The sequence below is a fragment of the Cuculus canorus genome, chromosome 25, assembly GCF_017976375.1.
Source record: "Cuculus canorus isolate bCucCan1 chromosome 25, bCucCan1.pri, whole genome shotgun sequence".
NCBI lineage: Eukaryota > Metazoa > Chordata > Aves > Cuculiformes > Cuculidae > Cuculus > Cuculus canorus.
In genome coordinates, this window is record NC_071425.1 from 6985914 (window position 1) to 7008247 (window position 22334).

At 46.7% G+C, this 22334-nt stretch overlaps 1 protein-coding gene across 6 annotated transcripts in view; it reads left to right on the forward strand.

The window, feature by feature from the left end:
* Positions 1-22334, forward strand: part of GPATCH8 (G-patch domain containing 8) — a 68170-nt gene that overhangs the window by 14751 nt on the left and 31085 nt on the right. For 3 of the 6 annotated variants that reach the window (XM_054088067.1, XM_009567286.2, XM_054088068.1), the window contains exons 2-3: positions 5107-5181; positions 13863-13935. In XM_054088067.1, the coding sequence (XP_053944042.1) occupies positions 5107-5181; positions 13863-13935 (148 nt within the window). Of the gene's footprint in view, positions 1-5106; positions 5182-11467; positions 11486-13862; positions 13936-14885; positions 14978-22334 lie in introns of all 6 variants that reach the window. The other 3 variants (XM_054088072.1, XM_054088070.1, XM_054088069.1) reach the window with 2 other exon arrangements.

A 22334-nucleotide genomic window follows, 5' to 3' on the forward strand; every position in this document is an offset into this window, starting at 1 on the left:
GAAAGCTGGGGAGGGGCTCTTGGTCAGGGAGGGCAGAGGGAGGATGAGTGTTGTTCAACCTGGAGAAGAGAAGGCTCTGGGGAGACCTTAGAGCAACCTTCCAGTACCTGAAGGGGCTATAAGAAAGCTGCGGAGGGACTGTTTGCAAAGGCTTGTGGTGATAGGACGAGGGCCAACGGGGATAAACTGGAGAGGGGCAGATTTAGACTAGACATAAGGAGGAATTTCTTCACAATGAGAGTGGTGAGACACTGGCCCAGGTTGCCCAGGGCTGGGTGGCTGCCCCATCCCTGGAGGTGTTCAAGGCCAGGTTGGATGGGCTTTGGGCAGCCTGATCCTGTGGGAGGTGTCCCTGCCCATGGCAGGGGGTTGGAACTTTAAGGTCCCCTCCAATCCAAACTATTCTATGATTCTATAAAATCACATTAAAATGTAGCTGTGGTTAGTTCATGTGTGCCAGAAATGTAGTTTATTCTCAACAAAGTCAATGTTGAGGGTTTAATTAATTGTTAGATTTAAATGTTAAAGTGTTTTGTGTTCCTCTGATTCATTGTCTTAAGACACAGCAAAACAGATGTGTGGATCCATTTGACGTGCCAGGTTGAAGGAATGGAAGAGAAGAAAGCCAGATGGAATCCCCCCAGCTTGTTCCTTGGGGATGAGGAAGCAAAGGGACAGACTGTGCTGCTTCCAGCCCCACAGAGTCCCCACTACAGAGGGCCTGTGATCACCACACAGCAGCCACCATTGCTTTAACAAGCTGTTTGTTGAGGCCCCAGACATGTGAAACATTTTCTTCTGTGCTCATTAGGCACTGTTAGGCTGAACAGGCTCATAAATTTGACCTCAATGTGACTCTTGGATTATTATCTCCCTGGTGTTTTCCAGGGTGAACTACTTTATGGTGGAAGGAAAATGTTTCCTTTATCGTTTGTTTTAAGTATTGATAAGTTCTGAACAGTCTCCGTGATGAGAATTGAGTTCAGTTCTGTTTGGGCACTTTATTTTGATGCTTTAAATTACCAGGTCCTTAATAGTCAACTTCCCAATATAGCGAGCAGTTTGTCAGCATCCTGCCAGGGCTCGTTCCATACCCAGGAGTTCAAGGTGATGAGAAGCATCCTGCCACTTTTGAAAGCTCTAGTGTAGGTATCACTGGTATTGGTAAAAACAAGCAACTTACGAGCTGGCGGCATGCGCTTCCAGCCCAGAAAGCCAACCATATCCTGGGCTGCATACATAGCAGTGGGACCAGCAGGGCTAGGGAGGGGGTTTTGCCGTCTACTACCCTTTGGTGAGACCCCACCTGGAGCCTTGTGTTCAGTTCTGGAGTCCTCAGCACAGGAATGACATGGAGGAGGCCACGGAGATGATCTGAGGGTTATGCGACCTCCCGTATGAGGACAGGCTAAGAGAGTTGGGGTTGTTCAGCGCGGAGAAGAGAAGGCTCTGGGGAGACCTTAGAGCAGCTTCCAGTAGTGAAATGGACTCCAGGAAAGCTGGGGAGGGGCTCTTGATTAGGGAGTGCAGGGATAGGATGACGGGGAATGGTTTTCAGCTGAAGGAAGGGAGATTGAGATGAGGTGTTAGAATCATAGAATACTTTGGATTGGAAGGGACCTTAAAGGTCATCCAGTTCCAACCCCCTACCATGGGCAGGGACACCTCCCACAGGATCAGTCTACCCAAGGCCCCATCCCACCTGGCCTTGGAACACCTCCAGGGATGGGGCAGCCACAACTTCCCTGGGCAACCTGGGCCAGTGCCTCATTGCTGTCATCGTGAAGAAGTTCCTCCTTATGTCTAGTCTAAATCTGCTTCTCTCCAGTTTATACCCCTCGTCCTATCACTCCATGCTTTTGTAAAAAGTTCCTCTGCAGCTTTCTTGTAGCCCCTTCAGGTACTGGAGGGTCGCTCAAAGGTCTCCTCGGAGCCTTCTCTTCTCCAGGCTGAACAACCCCAACTCTCTCAGTCTGTCCTTGTATGGGAGGTGCTCCAGCCCATCTTAGGGAGAAGTGTTTCACTGTGAGGGTGAGGAGGCCCTGGCCCAGGTTGCCCAGAGCAGTGGTGGCTGCCCCATCCCTGGAGGGGTTCAAGGCCAGGTTGGATGGGGCTTGGAGCAACTGGATCCGGTGGGAGGTGTCCCTGCCCATGGCAGGGTTGGAACTGGATGGGCTTTGAGGTCCCTTCCAACCCAAACCATTCCTTGATTCTGTGCTCTCTGCTCGCTTTTCCAGTAGCAAAAACCTCAGAGTACATATGAAGCAAATAATAAACCCTAAAGTATACAAATACATAAAGAAAACCCCAAAATATATAGTGGATAATAGTGGTGTTGCTAGAGCTTAGAGAGAACAGCTTTATTTGCTTTATGACTTCTTTGCATGCAGGTCTTGTGTCTCTTGCATAGTTTCTGGGAGGAGACATTGTTTTTAAGCAGGGAAGAATTGGGTTGTAAAGCCCCGAATCAGCCAGGCGTGACAGGAACTGACCCTTGCCTTTTTAAAACCAGTTTTAACTGTTAGCAGGCACTGTGCAGAAGGAGAACGTGAGTAGGCAGAAATGTTTTGCCAGCCCCAGGTAATTCAGTTGGCATTTTCTGAGCTATGAATATCTGCAGGCAGCAAATCACATGGTGAAATTAGGAGAGGGAGAACCACGTCTTTGTTTTTGCTGAGAGTGCTTCAAGTGTTTATCTAAATATTACGTGGATTTAATTTGTTATGGATGAAGTTCCAGTAATGTGTTTTTGTTAGCCTTCAGCAGTGCAAATCCGTTAACAGCATGTGTGCTCCTGGCTGCTTCTGTTCTCTTGGGCACTGCTTTTTGGAGGTTGGGCTGTTCCTTTCGGCCGTTGAGGCAGGCCGTGTGTTGTCTGCTTTCTCCTGGGCCCCCTGACTTCACAGTCTGTATTTCTGTGCTGTGCCTGGCTCTGAGAACTGCGTTTTCAAGCAGCCCAAGAACTGCATGCGCATGGTAGGTTTGCCTTCCTCTTGCTTCTCGAAGGCTGTCAAAAAAAAATAGGTGGGAGTGGGTTGCTGCCTGCAGATTAGACCCTAAATTTGTTCTGGAGAGGCCGTGGGAAAGTGACTGCTGGGAGCTGCGCAAGGTCTGGGCGAGTTATCGCAGTGGACGGCACATGATGTATGGGCTGGCGGCTGGGGCACTGGCTTCAAAGCGCGTTCTCTTGGCAACGGGTTTTTGTCAAGATGGTCTCTTGCAGATTTGCATTGCTGGATATGAATGCTTGTTCCAGAGGATTTCGGGAGGCTGGTGCCTGGCTCATGAAATTCCAGCAGGCAGTCCGTTACAACTCTAATTTGCTCTTTCGTGTGCTGGCTTTCATTAAAATTCTTGCAGAAGAAGTTGGTGTTGGTAGGAAGGAGGAGAGTGACAACATATTTCTCTTGGCAGTGGTGCAGGGTGTTCCTGTGCAGAGCAACTGCAGAGCTGGGATGCAAATAAAATCTGCCAGGGGGTTGGTATTTGCTGAGCAGCCAGGGGGATTTCAGTGGCCTGGGAAAGGAAACGAGGACAGAGCAGAGGCCTTGGTGCCTCCCTGGGTTTGGCAGGGCTGTGCCGCAGAGCAGTGCTGGGGGATCACCCACTGCAGTGGCTTTTGTGCCCATCTTGCTGTAGACCTCTCTCCTGTTTGCTTTGGAGTTTGCAGCTAGAAAGGCAATTTTTTTCCTTTCCAAGCATGTATTAGTGATGTTTGTTTCCAGTGCTACATCATAGACACATTGAGAGGCCAAAAATGGTTCATGCTCACGATTCCAGGAATTTGAGGTTTTGGAAACCTCTGAAACTACAATAGATGTTTGTTTTTCCTGAAATGGCCATTCATATTGATGATGGTGTTCCAGCTGTAACGGTTATTCTGGAGGACAGAGGCTGCCGTTTGCATTCCTAGCTCAGGCACCCACTAGGCTTGTTATCTTAGGAAAGGCATGGAAGGGTTGAGTTTTGCCGTAGTGGCTACTTGAGGAGGGTTGCGCAGCTCTAGTCCCTGCTCTGTGTGCTGCTCTTTAGTTGTCACACTGCTATTATGTGGCTGCTTTGGGCTTGGAGAGGTGGCCCTGCTCAGAAATGGGCAGTTGGGAGGGTGTATGGTGGATATCGGTGCAGGCTGGGCACAGTCCACCGTGACCACAGCCCTATTTAATCATCCTTGCTGCTTTAATTATGATACATGCCCAGCCTGTGGGAGTAAAGATGGGAATGCTCCAAGAGGGTAAGGAAGTGAAGCACTTGGGTTTCTCATTCTTTGTAGCATTTTCTTTGCTCTGTGAGCATCTGCACAGTTAATCACCCTGTGTGTGTCTGGGTCCATCTCTCTTTGCTCACACGTGTTCCTCCAGTGGGTCACTTTTGTGTAGCAGCTCTGGTCCCATGCTCACGAATGCTTGAAGCGGGTACATCTGGAATAAGCAGCTCTGTGCGTGCATCTTGGCATTCCCTGTGCCAGCATCAGTACGTGTGTGACTGCTTGGTCTGCTGGCATGGGGTCAAAACTAATGGCTTTTGGCCGTGTTGGAGGATCCTTTCTACTTACTGTTGCTTGTGCAGCTGCCTGGGTTCAAGGGAAGGGAAGCTTTGACCACCAGTTAAGTGCTTTAGGTTTCCTTTGGTACCACCCTGGGGTTTTGTTTACTTAAGGTGTGTGAAATTACATGTGCTCCTCAAGGCAACCTGTATTTCCTGCTGCAGGGAAAGCCTTACTCCTCCTTGAAAGAGAAAAGACCACAGAAAAATCCTTTACGGTGTTACTGCGGTTAATTCCTTCTTATCCTGGGAGGTTTTAAGGCCAGAGCTGGTGCTTATGGCCAGTGTTTGCATAGACTTTCTAAAGAAAAAAAAGCAAAGATGTTGTTATCCTAAATGTTTGAAGTCTTGCCAGCTTCCGTCGTTTATGATTATCATCAAAATGGCTTAGGTTTTGGATTTTTTTGTGTTCTTATACTAAATCGAGCCTGTATTTTGTAACTTCATTTGTTTTGCTAGCCAAATGACATAAAATATAACCTTGTATAAACCTGAATCTCGAAACAAGTCTGTTGGAGTTGTGTTCTGTGCCACAGAGCTAATAGCTGTTTTCTTTTCCAGGGCAATCACTTTGATCAATATGAAGAAGGGCACCTGGAGATAGAGCAAGCGTCTCTAGACAAGCCTATAGAATCGGTAAGATACATGCTTAGCAGCAGCACCAACCTTCTGCAAATTGGGCCGCGATCGGATGGTACTTGAGGTGAATGCAGTCAAATTTGATAGGAGTGGGCATCTCTTTGTCAGCACGGGGTTAATTTTTTGTGATAAACTGCATGCTAAGTTTAAGAGGGCCTGGGATTTAATCTTTAAGTAGTTCTAAAGCTGTAGGTGGCTTCAAGTTGTAGTTCAGTGTGGTATCTCAGGAGTTATTCAAAAGAACATTCTTTCGTAGATATTTATTTTAAGTTTTTATACTTTTTGTTGAAGAATCAGTTTAATTCATAGGCAGGCTATGGAATAGTGTAGTAAAAAGTATTTTGATCCTTTTTTTTTTAGTGTATATTTTTTGGAAAACGGCTGGTGTGTTAAAGAAAAGTGTCAGAAGGACACCTGGCAGTGCGCAAACAGGAATGCATTGCAGTATCAGTGCAGCAGGCCTTCCCTGTGCATTTCTTTAAAGTATCCCCTTACTGAGCGAGGTGTGGAGAGGGCAGCCAGAAGATGGGGAAAATTAAGTTATGTTTAGTTTTATCCTTAAGCTTTTACATTTTCCTCTTTGCACAGCACCTCCTGCTGGGCCTAGGCACAGCAGTGTGTTCAGCCTAAGCTGGGCCCGTTTGACACTGAGCTTTAGCTCAGTTTCCTTTGCAGTTTCAGTACGAGAGCAAGAAAACTCATGAATTATCAAGGATTGCTTAGTGCTGTTCTGATTAAACGTAGATTTTTGTAAAGAAAGTACATTTCTGTTCCCTATTAATAATGTGAGTTCTCTGTTAAAGTCTCTTCAGATTAGTCTGCGCTTTTCTAAGCGCAGGCAGCATTAGCAAACAAGCAATATATATATTTTTCATTGGTGTGTAGGTTGGTGTCGTGTGTGTTTGTGTGCGTGTTAGATGTTTACCAAAAATTTACACAACTTGGGGTGTTCGACGTTTTTCTTCCGCAGCAGTTGGCCCATATTAGCTAAGCAGCCATGATCTGGTTTGTATTGCACGGTCTGCCTTTTTAATTTCTTCTCTAGGGTTTCCTTTCCCCCTTCTTATTTCTGTTCTTCTGGTCCAGTGAACACTGCATATAGTACCTACTGTCTTCATGTGCTGGCATGATGCTAGATTTAGGCATGGCAGTAATTGATGACGCATGAGATAATGCTGCAGAGATGGGAATTCGTATTCAATGTTCTCCTGAATACTTCAATCTTACATTTCAATATGGGGATTTAATTAAAATGCCAAGCTTATTTCCTTATGTAAATATAAAGAGAAATACTTGTTGGTAGCCTGCCCTGTGTCATGCTGGAAACTAGCATTTCAAAATAATTCAGGTACTTCTGACAGGTTAGGTTGGTTATCTGATTTCTGAAGGTGCTTCCCCAAACAGAGTTGCTCACAGATTATATTGCTTTGGTGTTGTGGAGGGTGCGATGCCTGCCAAAGTAAATAAATCTTAAACGACTGCGCCTGACCCAGTGTCCAACTCAGTGTCATGGGCGCATGGACTCGGGACAGCTTGGATCGCCTGCAGTTTGGTTAATGTTGAACTGCAGCAGGAAAATTACATTCAGTTCTGGCTGTAAGATTTTAGTCACGTGTCTGGCACTACCCAAATATTGAGATGTTATTAATTGCTACCAGTTTTTGGTAGGTTTTAATATGTCCAGGCTTATGGTGAAATTGGAGAACCGTTTGATGGAGAAGAGCTTACATCTGGCAGGAGAAAGAGTTAAAAAGAAAGAGTTAAACACTCCAGTTGATCTTACTTGAACATCCAGTTCTTTTCACTCTTTCTTTATCTGTAATAAGGGAAACAAGCATTTGAGGTGTAAGACTGTAGCCTGGGACATTAAAAACCTGGAAGGAGTCACTGAATCGAGTAACTGTGTGTTCTGCGCTGTCGCGCCAGCTGTGGTCCCTGTCAGAGCACACTTGTGTGGGTCCCAGCATTTAAATCCTACAGCTGCTGCACAGGGTGGGTTTTAGTTGCACAAATGAGCCTGGTGTCAGAAACTGCAGTCAGACATTAATCTCCACATCATTTTCATGAAGGATATTGTTGAGTCTTTAAAGAAAATCTGTGACTGGGAAGCATAAATAAGTTTGGCAGATTCCTGACACAGATTTTGCTCCCCCACTGTTAATGACCTGTGTGCTTTTTAAATTGGGGAATTACACCCATTAGAAGAAGAAACAGCTCTTCTGTCAGAGATCATAGAATGGTTTGGGTTGGAAGGGGCCTCAAAGTCCATCCGGTTCCAACCCCCTGCCATGGGCAGGGACACTTCCCGCTGGATCCGGTTGCTCCAAGCCCCATCCAACGTGGCCTTGAACACCTCCAGGGATGGGGCAGCCACCACTTCTCTGGGCAGCCTGGGCTAGGGCCTCACTCACGCAACTCTCCTGCAGGATTCTTCACTAGGAAAGAGGCATTCACACTGCGTTTTTCTGCTTTCTTATCTTCCATGCTGTTTGCTCACTTAGAAGGGGATTACATCCTCAAACTGGAACTGAGAGAGAAGAGGAAGGACAAGGATATAATTTGCCAGTACCAGACATCACAATATTTGCAATATTCACATTTATTTGCAAGTTGGTTTATAGTCCTTAACCAGTTCTCTGTTAGTGATTCGACTGACCTTTAGAAAGGAATCTGCCCAGAGCAGTGAGTAAGAGCCTCTGCTTCACATTATGGAAATGCTTTGGATGACAAATGCTGTGCAGAGAAGGGTGTTTGTAGTGATGGCAGATTAAAGCGCTTCCAGCTAAGTGTGGTTGTTTTGCAGACTGAAGGGTGGATTAAATTTATTCTCTTAAAAGTGCTTCTTGCAGCTTCTCACATCTTAGTAACATGAAAATGCTTTAAAGACTGAGGGTAGCTTACATTTGGAAATCCCGGGGCAGAGTTTGTCCCTTGAAGTGTGCGTTTGCCTATCCCCGCTGAGTGAGATCCATCTCTGCAGCATTATCTGTTGAGAGGTGCTGACTGTACTGCTACAGCATGCAACTCAAAGGTGGCTGGAAAATAGGTCTGGGAGTCTACAGATCATTACAATGCTGAAACGTCCTCAATTAGCGTCCGAGGATCTCTGTTCCTGTGGAAACCCTGCTTTGTTCAGCTGGTTTAGGCCAAAGCTGTCTGGACTGAAACATGCAACTCTAACCAAAGTACATTTATGGAGAGTGGAGCTGACAGGAGCTAGCGGGTGTACGTAGCCTTGACGAGAAGCCAGCTATTTTCCATTACTAAATTGAAGGAAATATTTCATATCAATAGACTCTTCATAGCTGCAAATACTGATGGGTTTCCCCCCACCCTCAAATAACAATTTATTTTGTTCTGGTTTGAAAGACGCTGCGCTTCCACTGGCTGTTCCCATCAGTGGAACCACTGTGTCTGGTGCCCTTGGAAAGCAGAGCACTTAACCCTTTTCTAAATTCAAGAAGCTGCATGCCTTTGTTTTAAAACATTCTTAAATACACCAAGTTCAGGTACTCCCGTGGGAGGTCACAAAGTATTGCAGCTTTAATAGAATCCTTAACTCCTTATTCCTACTTGTTTACTGAATCGTGCTGTGAATGGGTGGTTTCCTTGTCCCAGCAGTACAGATCCAGTGGGCGAAAGCAATCTCCCAGTAGAGCCCAGACAGAACAGCCCTGTCCCCCTGCAGGCAGTGGGCTGTGCCGGGGAGCTGAACCGCTGTCACCATTGCCAGTCAGAGGCCAGACTGTGGATCCCCCTCTCATTCTGGAGCCTTAGTTTGTCCTTGTCCTAACAAATGTGCTTCCCCCATGGAATCCTGCTCAGATGCACAAGGGGGGCCTTGAGCTGTGCAAGGTTTCAGGCATCAGTGGTAGCTGTTTGACGATCGCGGGCCATTGCAGACGCCGCAGAAGCCGAAGCTGGGTTCTGTCGCACTGTGTATCTGTACAGATCTGTGGACTCCACTAGTTCCAAAGTGTCATTCGATGAGGCTGCTGATTTGACATTTAGCAGTAGCCATATGTGGACAGCGCTATAAATACTGTGCTTCTTGAAGCTGAATGGTGTAGCATTACTATTTGGCTTTTCTCTCTAGTCTTCATTGTGTCATCTGTAGTGAGCTGTAGGTTTTGTTTTGGGAATCTTTTCAACCTCTTGTTTGCATGGGTTCACCCAGTAGCATCCGATCCTTGCTTATAGATTCCTGGATACACAGTCAGCACAGCTTACAATCCACTCAAGAGATGCATGGTTCCCGCCGATGCAGAGATGAGCGATGTGAGCACGATACGTGGGGTGGGGAATCCTGCGGAAAACCTGTGTTAGGCAAAACCTAGTGCTTTGGTTTATCCGTAATGCCATGCAATCCACTGATTGCATCCCACATACAACATCACCAAAACCTTTCAGTTTTCCTGCACATTCACTATGTGCTTTTTTTTTTCCTATTGTCCAGGGTTTTATTCAGAAATTTGAGCTGGGGAATCATAGGTACTCATGTAAAACAACCAGGGGCATCTTGTCAGGGCACAACTGGGGAACTGGGGAGGCCAGTTGGAAGAAGGTTGCTTTGGTTGAGATGTTCCAGTGTAGCTTACCCAACGCCCACAGTGGTTTGGTGAAATCAGGACCTCTGCATTCCCTACACGCTATTGGAAGCATTTGGCTTCATCTGTGACACCAGATTCCCCATCTGTAAACAGAAATGATCGCTTCTGCACAGCTCCATAGTGGCAGGAGGTGTTAATTGCTCCATCAAAGAGCCTGGTCAGCTACTCTCTCCTGCCCTGACCATCCAGCAGGGAGTGAGTGTCCAGTGCTGTCTCCATGTTCATTTGTCCAGGCAGACATGCTGCTCTTGTGAGTGGTTTGGACTGGAAATGAGAGCTCACTTGCTCATGCCGTTGGATCACTGATTTTCACTGCCTTAATAATTTTTATCATGACTGGAACACAAGGAGCTCCAAAAAGCTCGTGTAAGAAAGCGAGGAGTCTCATGCCAGCTCTCCTTTACAAACAGGGGCATTTCCTTGTGGGGCTGCTGGTGGCTGCAACCCTTCCAGTGCGGAAGCTGCTACAGCACGAGGGTAGTTTAGTCAAAAGGAATGACAGTTCTGGACATTGAGGGAAAGTTTAGTGTAAAAAAGAATATTTTTTCTATGTGAGAGCCCACGTTGTTTTGAAGTGAAAGTGCTGTAAGAAAGTTTAAAAAAACCTGCCGTCTGTGCAGTCTTTGCTGCCTCACAGCAAATGTTGGTCCTGATATTCCCAGCCTTTCCATGGGCTGCCAGGCTGTGCAGAGTGGCTCTCGCCTGGCAGCCTTGCAATCCTGGCTTTTGTAATCTATTTTTTAGGGAAGCATTTCCACTGAAATCCTGCCATTCTGCCTTTGAGAGAGGCTGCAGTGGGGAGGTGAAGCAGAGGGGGAAGGCTGGGAAAGGGCAGGCTAGTGATGAGGTCCCAACTCAGAAGTCAATATCCATAGAATCATGGAATGGGTTGGGTTGGAAGGGACCTCAAAGCCCATCCAGTTCCAACACCCCTGCTATGGGCAGGAACACCTCCCACTGGATCCGGTTGCTCCAAGCCCCATCCAACCTGGCCTTGAACCCCTCCAGGGATGGGGCAGCCACCACTGCTCTGGGCAGCCTGGGCCAGGGCCTCCCCACCCTCACAGCAAAACATTCCTCCTAAGATCTCATCTCAGTCTCCCCTCTTTCAGCTGAAAACTGTTCCCCCTTATCCTATCCCTGCGCTATCTGACAAGGAGCCCCTCCCCAGCTTTATTGCAGGAGAACTCCTGGCGTTGTTCTCCCGTTCAGCGACACAGAATATGCTCCATTTTGATTCAGTAAACATTTTAAATTAGAAAGTTGTTTCACTGCTTAAGCAAATTGAAATGGTTGGGGGGGAGAGGGTGGGAAACTTCCCCCTCCTGGGAACTGAGACAGGGCACTATTCAGGCGCGATTCCAGTTTATGTCAAAATTGCGACCATCCTCTTGAGTGGCTTTGTAAAAGAGGTGCTAATGTGTATAACCCTCCTAAATTTTTTTCTTTTTCCCTTTAACATTTGTTCCCCTCACTGTGTCAGTCACAACACACCGCTCTTGAATCTCCCAGCTGGTCTTGACTTGTTGAATTTATTTTATGCTTTCACTCTTCTTTAATAAATACATTACTTGCAAGCAGTGAATTGAAAACAAAGCAAAAGAAAAAAAAACCTACCATTAGTGATTGGACAGTTTCTTACTTTGTGTTACATTTAACTGTTCTTTTGACAGCCCAGTTTTTAAAGCCAGGTTCGTATGGAAATGCTTTCACTCCACTTGCACTGCTTTTGGAAATAGCATACCGCTTCATCTGTCTGTTTATTTTAGTGCATCCATAACACAGCGCAGTCAGCACAATGTCTCATCTCCGCACCGCCAAGGAGTGCGAAGTCCCTACTCCACCCTTTTTTTTTTTTCTTATTGAAAATGCAGCCATTTTTGTCAGCCGCGGCTTTGAAAATAGGATTCAGGGATCCTTTGTCAGAGTCGCAGTGCTGTGGTAGAACAATTGTTGCATTATCCTCAAAGCCTGGGGACATGGGGCCCCTTCTGTGCTGAGGCCGCTTAGGGAACAGCCTGCAGCAGCTGGCTGGGCAGGTAAGTCTTCCTCAGCTCCCGACCAGTAGCTCTCTCCGTCCTCTTTGGAGCTGGAACCAAGATGGTTAATTTTTCCTTTCTTTCCTTTTTTTTTTTTTGTTTCATATACTGTTTTTTTTTATAACCAGACATTTCCCTACTCCTTTTTAAATTTTATAAGTACATCCTGGGAGGGAAACTGAGAGTGTGGGAGAGATGTTTGGAAAACACAGCGAGACAAAATGTCCTGCTGCACCAATATATCAGAAAAAAAAATTAAATTATACTTGAAAGAATCTTTTCTTGAGGAAAAATGTGTCCATGCTGCCAATATCTTTGGGAAGACTGTGTCTTTCAAGGCGATTCCCCAGAGTTTGGCAGTTTCGTTCATTGTGGAGTCAGTGAAAAACCTACTGCTGTTCCCTTTCCCTTAACTTGGTTCAGTCATAGAGTTGTGGAATGGTTTGGGTTGGAAGGGACCTCAAAGCCCATCTAGTCCCACTCCTGCCATGGGCAGGGACACCTCCCACTGGATCCGGTTGCTCCAAGCCCCATCCAGCCTGGCCTGGAACCCCTCCAGGGATGGGGCAGCCACCACTGCTCTGGGCAACCTGGGCCAGGGCCTCCCCACCCTCACAGGAAAACATTTCTCCTTAAGATCTCATCTCAGTCTCCCCTCTCTCAGCTTAAAACTGTTCTTCCTCATCCTGTCCCTGCACTCCTTGATCAAGAGCCCCTCCTCAGCTTTCGTGGAGCCCCTTTCGGTACCGGAAGCTGCTCTAAGGTCTCCCCAGAGCCTTATTTATTTAAAGAAGCCTGCAGCACACACACACATATATATCTCTATATCAAGATTCCCTGTATCTCTCGATATTATGGATTCACAGCCTGTTACCATTCAGGATACGTCTGTGATATCTTGAGTTGTGTTTTGCCTTATAATAATTAATCAATGAACCTGTATCTGACTTCTTAATGTTATTTTGGAAGGTGACCACAGTCCTGTCCAAGATTCCTTTGTGGAGCTGCCAGTCAGTCACTGATGGTAAATGGCTCAGGACACGATAACCGCCAGCTGTAGGTGGTTACAGGGGTGCCCTTATCGCTCTTGTGCTTTATTTGGGGGAAGGAATCTTGCACAAACCCAGGACAAACCCTACACGGAGCCCTGCTCTCAAAAGCTGACACTGAATTGCTGCATCAGTACTTTCCCACCTATTCCAAAACTGCTTTTTTCCCCGGAAGATGAGACATTATGCTTATTGTTTCCCCTACATGCACTAATGGTTCCTTGCTGTTAACTTATTGCTAGGCCTGTTTCATTCTAACATCTTAGTATTTTTGTTAGTTTACATGGGAAATGCATCACCCAGTCTGTGCTTGAGCTCATTTTATTTAATTGATTTTTTTTTTTGTTTTGTTTTTGTTTTACTAACCTCACTGTTTTTTCAGTTTAATATTGGCTGCATGCTAGTTTATATATATATACATATATAAAAAAACCAATCAAGTCTAGCCTGGATTTTGCTATGATTGTGTTTTGGTTTCTAGTGGTGGGGCAGTCTTGCACTTACAACTTACTCAGTATCATAAAAGCCTGACACACAAACAAAACGACTAAACACATCGTAGATTTTCTTTACAAAAAAAAAAATCTTAAGTGGTGCTGTCTAGGTGATGGATATGATTGTATAAATAGCTTGATTTTCTGCTTTTTACTGTCAATTTTTATTGGTACACTTTATTTTCTCCCACATTGCTTTTATTTTTCTTTTATTTGAAACGTGATGCACAAAAGTTGCCCAGCACACCATCAGAAAGTGACCCTCCCCGATACCCCTTCCTCCCCCACCCCAGAACAATTCTAGCCAGCAATTTTTGACATCTGTCTTTCCCTTTTATTGGGCATTTATTGCCTTTTCAGTAGCATTTTTTTGCATGCGTATATATGTAGAAAATCTCTTGCTCATCACATGTTTAAACGTCAGCAGGAAGGGAAGAATATATTATTGGAATATTTTTGGTTTGTTTTCTCTGTTCTGTCTGTCAGGATAATATTGGACACCGCTTACTCCAGAAACATGGGTGGAAGCTGGGCCAGGGATTGGGGAAGTCACTGCAGGGTAAGTCCAGCAGCTCGTGCCTGCAACGTTCTACACCGGCTCCAGTTTGTAATGTGGTTATTTCTTTTGTTCCTAGACTAGATTTTCTTTCCGTTATTAATATACCCAAACAAATGCACTGTTGAGTTTCATATTTAGCAGTTTGCAAGCGGAAGCTGCTGCCTCACGTACGGGGACAGGTCAGACCTGATGTGTGTGTGTCGTGTCCGCATAAAACCCACCCTGTTTGGCCTTTCTGGAGGGAGGTGGATTAACTGCCTGCTTACTAACAGGTAGTTGTGCAGCTTCTAAACCTGAAATAATGATGTTCTTCTGGCTGGATGCTTTGATACCAAACTAATTAAAAACCCAGGCTGGTTACAGCAATTTGTTGTGTCAAATGCCATTGGAAGGTGAGCAACAGGGCCCACTGAAGGTGGCGGCAGAGGCTCTTATGGATGTGAGAGGTTAACCCCTGTGTTCTCCAGAAGGTTTTCGTGGGTCTAATTCCCTTCTGTTCCCCAGCCGTCTGTTCGCCAGGGATTTAGCACACCTTGGGATGCTGTAGCACTATTTGAACTAAGGCACCCAGTTCTCATTCCGTCTTAAGCCTAAATTCTTCCTGTGACGTTAATCCTGTGATTTAAACTGAGGCAGTGCTGCCCAGTTCCTGTGGGCGCCTGTAGCCGTTCCCCTGGACAGTGGTCCCTGTTCCGCAGAGCTCCTGGCTGAGGTGGGAGTACACAACCATGTTCTGTTGAGGAAGAGCAAAGGCAGCGCTTCCCATCAGTTCTCCTTAGGAACTGCTTGAGAGTCCGGTGTCTGCCCGCGATACGGGGAGCGAGGGGTGTAGGATTTACAGCCAGTGCGGGACCGTGTGCCTGGGTGGCTGCGGTGGAAACCTCTTAAAGTGTTTGGAACTCCAGTGCACCCTGACATCCCATAACTTACTCGTGTTCCCATACCCTCAGTCTGAAGACCGGGGAGCTTGTAATTGGACTTCCTGCCCCTACAGTGAGCCCGTTAGAGATGAGTGTTTCTGTGCTGAGGAGACTGGCGAGAGGTAACAAGTTCTCTGAACTCTGGGAATGCGCTTTAATCTCTCCGACTAAGGCACTCTAACTCCTCAGGCAGGACTGTCTCGGTGATTAATGCTTCTTGCTTCCTCTAACATGGTTTTGTTGGAAATCCTCTGGTTCATGCATGGCACTCTTACAGCCACTCGTGTCCATGCTGGTGCCAGAGCTCAGGTCGGGGTTGGAATTGCCACCTTTGGGGCTTCTGCTTTGGCATGGCCTTCACTGGATGTCTGATTTGGGCTGATTTTTCTTTTGGGTGCCCTGATGTTGCTCTGTGCATCACCAATGTGGAAACTTGAAAGATGCTAAAGCCCTTTCCTGGCTGCAGCAGGACTGAAAAGCCCCGCCCCGAGGGGTCCCGAGCCGTGTGGTGCTGCAGGCGCAGACGTGACGGAGCAGAGAGCGGATGACTGCACAGCCTTGAGCTTGGGAAAAGAGAACCAGGGCTGCCTGCAGGGCTGATCAGGCATTTGCATTCTGATACTTGTCCAAATTTAGATTTCCCCCTCTGCAGCTGGAATCGTGGAATCAATGCGGTATCTTCTACTCACGGATTATTGACGCTCTGGTGATTTGAACTGCCTGGAAGCTACAGACAGGCTGAGGCTTTGGGCTCAGGGGGGTTTCCTGCAGCTCCTGCATTTTAATAGAAATGCAGGAGTAAAATAGCCTGTCTAGTTTAACCCAGGTGATGAAACCTTCCTAATGTAGGCTTTGCAGAGCACGTGGGACTTTTATATTGCCATTTGCCTTCTGGAAGGAAAGCAGCACTCTGTCCATCTGACCGACAGACTGACAGCATCTCCAGCTGAGGTGCTGGGGTGGCAGGGATGCTGGGAGGAGCTGCTGCTCCCCTTCTGATTGACATGAACCCATCTAGGGTGCAGGGATGCCGGGGAGGGCTACTGCTCCTGTTCTCCTCGACACGAAGCCGTCGTGCTGCTCCATCTCAGCTGCAAGCAGCTACAGCCTGTGCTTGTGGCAGGGATGATTATTTTGGCAGTGTTTAATTCATTATCCAGTGACCTTTTTACATGAACCTTAGATTGACCCAAAATCCAAATATAAACCGCCAGGAAGGGGAAACTTTGCGTCCAATTTTAATCTTATTGTAAGAGTTTGAAGAGCAAAGACAATTGATGTGCACTGGAAATGGAAGAGCGAAACAAAAAGTACTGCCCCTTTTCTGCACTCCCTTCTTGCTCAGAAAGGACCAAGAGAGATTTCTGAAGAGTTGTAAGAGTAGAAAATGCAGAGCATCTCTGTTAACTCTGCTTGCTTTGTGCCGGGCTTGAACCTAAAATGTTGAGCATCCTATGGTGCAGCAGAAGCACTTTAGGCACTTTTACGTATGGATGTGGCACCTGACTCCCAGCCTCTGCCTGCAGGAGGCCTTGTGACAAACCGTTAAAACCTAGATTTTGGGTTCTATATCTTTTATATATGCGTTTGGCTTTGATTAGGAGTTCAGTGTGCTTATTATTGTTATTGTGGAGCTTTTAATCCCAGTTGTTCATCTGAACCAGGGCTCCTTTTTAGTGCCAGTGAATCTGAAAGCTATACAACATCATTCTGACAGTCATAAATCCCTATTTCTTTAGTAAGGTCGTTGTTCAGTCAGAACTTTGTGCTGCAGGATGGCTTCCTTCGTGGTAACTGGCCACCACGGATATAATCCAGCAGTGAGTGTTGGATTGTGTCTCTGGATAGTAGCTGTAATAGCCAAAAATTCACACTTGGCAATTGGTGGTGGTAAAGGCCTGGTGTTGCAGTACAGTGGTATCTGTCAGACTGGCTCATTCTCTGCAGGAGTTCCAAAGCGGAGCAGTTTTGTACAGTTCTATGATTCCATGAGGAAATTCTTCCCAATGAGAGTGGGGAGGCCCTGGCCCAGGTTGCTTAGAGAAGTGATGGCTGCCCCATCCCTGGAGGTGTTCAAGGATTGGATGGGACTTGGAGCCCCTGATGCAGTGGGAGGTGTCCCTGGCCATGGGTTGGAACTAGATGGGCTTTAAGGTCCCTTCCAACCCAACCCATTCTATGATCCTATGATTTTATGGTTCTGTGATTCCATGTACCGAATGGAGATGCTGCCCTGTGGGGTAACTCCCGTTAACCGTTGGAGCTGGTGGAAGAGCTGAGCCTGAGCCACCTGGATAAGAAAGGAAATAATCCCTGTCCTTAGTGATGTAGCTGTTGTAAGGGAGGCTGTGTTCCAACCACAGTGAAACTGCAGCTCTTGTTTTAGTTTTGGGTGCGTATTGAGTCGGGTGTCAGACCCAGGTAGTACCGGCATCTCTGAGCTTGTGGTACAGGTTCAGAGAAGCTTATAATGAATTCAGAGTCCTTCCTCTGCTCATCTCTTCTCCCATTGGTTTTCACATTTTTTTCCCCACAAACAGGTTGTGTTATACTTGGAAATGATGTTTCAAGTCTCTAACAGCCCATGAATGTGAACAAGTAGGAGAGAGGGTTGACAGGGATCTTTTTTTAATCTGGAAAGTATGTCTTGGGGAATCACTTCTCTATGGAGATTGTGTGGTGGCTATGCTCTGAGAAATGAGAAAATGGTGATTGTAGAGGGGTTTCTCTTTGGGGAGAACATGTAATTGATAATCCAGAATTCTGTGGTGTAATGAAAAAATATCATAGAATCACAGACTGCCAGGTTGGAAAGGACCTCAGGGATCATCTGGTCCAACCTTTTAAGTGATCAGTAGTTTAACTTAGGGTGGCCCAGAACCCTGCTGAGCTGAGCCCTACTGTCCAGCATAGAGAAATCCACCACTTCCCTGGGGGGATTATTCCAATGTTTCACTGTTCTCATGGGGAAAAATGGAATCCAGTTGGAATCTCTTATCCCTATTCCCCCTTGTCTTTTCCATGCAACTCTTCATAAAAAGAGAGTCTCCATCCTCTTGGCAGGTGCCCATTATGTACCGGTACCTGGTAATAAATAAAACCACGGGCTGACCTTCCTGCGTGGTCCTGTACTAACAGAGACTGAGGGTTGTGAACAGATCTGAGTCGAAGGGGAATGAGGTGGCTGAGTGAAGCCTTGGATTCAGATACTCTTAACAATTTCTTGTTGAGTAAGTATTTCAAATTAAGTGAAATTACAAGAAGCTTTGAGAGGCTGCCACAAGCGAGTGATATAATTTTAGTCACACATTTGAAAATGTTTTTCTAAACTCTTCACATTTTCCTTGTGTCTTCACATTTTTGGACAAGTCTTGTTTAAAAAAATAATTCTGTGCTGAGAGCTTGTATTTTCGCTTTTGGTCCTTGTGTTTAATACAGGGTGAGAGCACTCCTAGAGGTCAAGGTGCAAGTCAGACACCAGCAGTTCAGCCTCATTTAATTACGCCAAGGATAGCTGAACGGAGTAGGTGAACACTGTTCCTAGGAAAGATGGAGGGTGTTAGTTGGCTTTGCCAGAAAACATGGGATTATGTGACTTCATTTGATATGTTCAGAAAGTGGATAACGTGTAGGAGACAGTGAAACAACCTGGCTGATGGTTTGATCTGGTGCTCTCGATCAGTCATCTCACTCCTCTAAGGAGTCATACCAAGGAATTTGACTCTGGGATGAGGTTGGGACTGTATATAGAACTCTATATAGAATGTCCGGAGTGGGAAGGGACCCGCAAGGATTATGAAGTCCAACTCCTGTGCCTGCGCTGGACAATGGCAACATTCACACTGCGTGGCTGAGGGTGTTTGCCAAAGGCTTCTGCAGTATAGTCAGGCTCCGTGCTATGACTGCTTCCCTGGGAGCTGTTCCAGTGCTCCACCACCCTCTGGGGGAAGAACCGTGTCCTCATGTCCAACCTAACCCTGCCCTGGCATCTGCCTGCCATCCCCTTACGTACAGAGAGAAGAGCTCAGCTCCTGTTCCTACTCCTCGTGTTTTAAGGAAGCTGTAGACCATGATGAGGTCTTCCCCGAGCGTAGAGCAAGCAGGCAGGCTGTAAAGGTTAGTTAATGCCCCCATCGCTGGTGTTGCTGAGCTCCCTAGGGGTGGTTTGGAGAGCACAGACCGATCAGTGGGAAAGGTTTGTCTGATGGTTTCTGGCCCTATGGAAAGGACCCTTGGGAAGGACTACCCAGCTGTGGTGGCCAACTGTAGCTTATATGCATATGGTCTCCGTGGGAGTGGGTGCTGGGTAGTAACTGTAATTGTTCAACACGTCTCTGGATTTGCCTCTCCTAAGTCCTCTAGTGAGGAAATGTGTTTGCAGTCTTGAAGCTTTCAACCCTGCTCCAATGCCTGTACAGAGCAGCTCTTTCCCTGTGCCACCAGCCATCTCCCTCCACACGCAGTGTGTAATGAATTCGATACGTTTAAAAGCATTGATTTAATTCATGTTCCCACAGCATTCCCGAGGCTGGGATTATGCTGGTCTTTTGTGGTACCTCTGAGAGGTGAACCAGAATGGAGTATTTCACTATGGCAATAGGTAATGTATGTTCTTGTCACGGTGTAGCTACTCTTGTGTGTATGTTGTTGAATCGAGCGGTTTAAGGAATGGGGTTTTCACGTAGAACCAGAATTGAGCCTTGAGTGCGGTGTGGGTTTGCCCCGTGGCTGTCTGCAGAGGCCTGGCGCCCCTCCCTTGTTGCTTGTTTGTTTTGGTGATGAACATGGTACTTGGTGTGAAACCATGTTATGTTTCAAGGTGGGCTTTGTGGCTTTGTAGAACGCTGTTTTATACTAGCATGAGGGTTATCTTGGTTTTCAGAAGAGAGAAGCAGCGGTGCTGTGTTTGGAGGTCCCTTTGGGGGAAGTTGGTTGAAGGACCTTTACCTGTAGCCCTTGGTCCAAAAGCAGTGCCCTCTGTCCCTCGATTCGTGTTCCTGCTTAGCAATACTTTCCTTTTTAGTGGCTCATGTCTTTAGCGAAGTTCTGGCATCATTTCAGCATGACTTCTGAAATGCTGGTTAAATCCTGGGCAGCGGTGGAACCAATGTAATGCTGCAACAGAAATTGCAGCTGCTGCGGTCAGAGCTATGGGCCTTGTAACAGGAGCTCTCGGCAGTGCTGTGGAAACCTAGAACCCCTTCCTGCATGCTGCTTCTCCTCCACCCAGGCTCAAAACAAGAAACCCTTCACAGATTATCATGACAGAACTGTTACTGTTGGTTGAGGGATGCTGCGAACTCATGGTATAAACTGTACGGGGGACGCAGAGAGAGGCAGTTACAGGTGTGCATAACAGAGTCTTGGGTGTATTTTATGCTTTCATGAGCGTCTGTCTTCCTGTACAAGAATGGGCTGAGAGAGCTGAGGTTGTTCAGCCTGGAGAAGAGAAGGCTCCAGGGGGACCTTAGAGCAGCTTCCAGGACTGAAAGGGACTCCAGGAAAGCTGGGGAGGGGCTCTTGATCAGGGAGGGCCGGGACAGGATGAGGAGGAACAGTTTTAAGCTGAAAGAGGGGAGATTGAGATAGATATCAGGAAGAAATGTTTTCCTGTGAGGATGGGGAGGCCCTGGCCCAGGTTGCCCAGAGCAGTGGTGGCTGCCCCATCCCTGGAGGGGTTCAAGGCCAGGTTGGATGGGGCTTGGAGCAACTGGATCCAGTGGGAGGTGTCCCTGCCCATGGCGAGGGGTGGTAGTGGGTGGGCTTTGAGACCCCCTCCAACACATCCCATTCCATGATTCTATGATTCTGTATAAATTAAAGTCAGGTGTATCACATTTGTCAGGAAGTGCTGGAGTTCAGTTCCTCCATCTCACTGTGTTTTTGTTGCATGATCTTCAATTATGAAAAAGCACAAGTGGATTTCTGCTCTGCCTTGCAAATTCTGGGATGATGTGCACAGCCATCCCTCCCCCCTTGGTTTTCTTGCGGTGCAGTTCTAGTTTGGCATGCTCTTCACTAAATCTGTTCAGACAAGCTCTTGTTTCCCCCTTGGTAGAGAGAGAGGATGAGGGGAGTAAAAGATCAGTCTGAAAGAAACATAAGAAGGGGTGCTGAGAGGAGACCCTGCAGGTGAAGAGGTGACCTCATTGCTAAGGCAGGAGATGCGTGTTCTCTGGCAGCCTCTGGGACAGTTCTGGAGCTCAGGCTCCAGAATCGTGGCTCCCAGGCTATGTCCATTGGACATGTGTGACGCACACCTTGTTTTCTGGATGCCAGTTCTGCTAGATGTGTCGGGGGAGTAACAAGCAGAGCTTTGCCCACTCGAGCAACTGAGATCAGTCACAAGTGTGATCACTTGGCAGCTGCATCTTGGAGAAATAAGCTCAGAGTTTGAATTCCAGAGGTCTTGAATCTTGGCTCTGTCACTCGTTCTCCAAATGGCTCACAGCTAACATAGGAACATGATATTCCATTTGTTAAAGCCTCTGACCTCATGGAGGCAGACAGAGTCGATGTTTGTGAGGCCTCAAGAGCATGGAACAATGAGCATCTGAGAAAAGCACCAGGAGGAAATGAGGAATGTTTTATTTCTTTGTGGGGTTTGAAGCTTTGTAAGAAATACAAGAAAACATGGATGAGGAAGATAAGAATGTTGAACAGTGCCTTTATTCATTCAGTATGGAATGGTTTGGCACTCTTACTGAGAAATAGGTGTGAACACAACCTTATCTTGTATCTTAACACGGGAACCTGAATTCTGGCACAGACCAACCTTTCCATTCCTGTGTTTGCAACACAAATCATTGCAGTAGTTTTAAGACTCATATTTTCATGTGAAGTTAGCTTTGAACAATGTGGTGAACGCGGCTTTGAGAGCTGCTGTCATCACACCAGCCTTTCTTACTCTCTCAAAATCAACAAGACTGCAGACCTAGAGGAAGGTTTATTCAGCACCTCGGTCTCCTCTTGGGGAAGCAGTTGTCCCCTTGTTGGCTTTCGAATGTCCAAGATCCTTCCTTCAGTTACGGTGATAAGTTTGTGGCTTACTGAGTGTGTGTAGTCACTGGAGCCGTTATTCTTTCAATGACACATGTTTGTTGTGGCAGACATCCTTCTCTTGACTTGGCATCAGGCTTTGTTGCCCTTTGTGTTTGTCTGATGTTGAAGCAGTTTTGTTAAAATGAGAGATGGGCATGTGGGAAGTGAGTTGTCATGGCCACACACAACCCACCTGCGCTCTTGCAGTGTAGACTTCAATCCAGTGGGGTTCTTCAGCCCTCTCTGCTTACTGAGGTGTAGTTAAACAGTGACTCCTACCTCTGATTTCTATTCTAGATCAACCAAGATTTGTGTCCTTGCTCTAATATCTTCCATGTTGATCATCAACGGGCAAAGGGACTGGAGCACAAGGGTTCTGGGAGCAGCTGAGGGACCTGGGGCTGTTCAGTCAGGAAGAGAGAAGGCTGAGGGGAGACC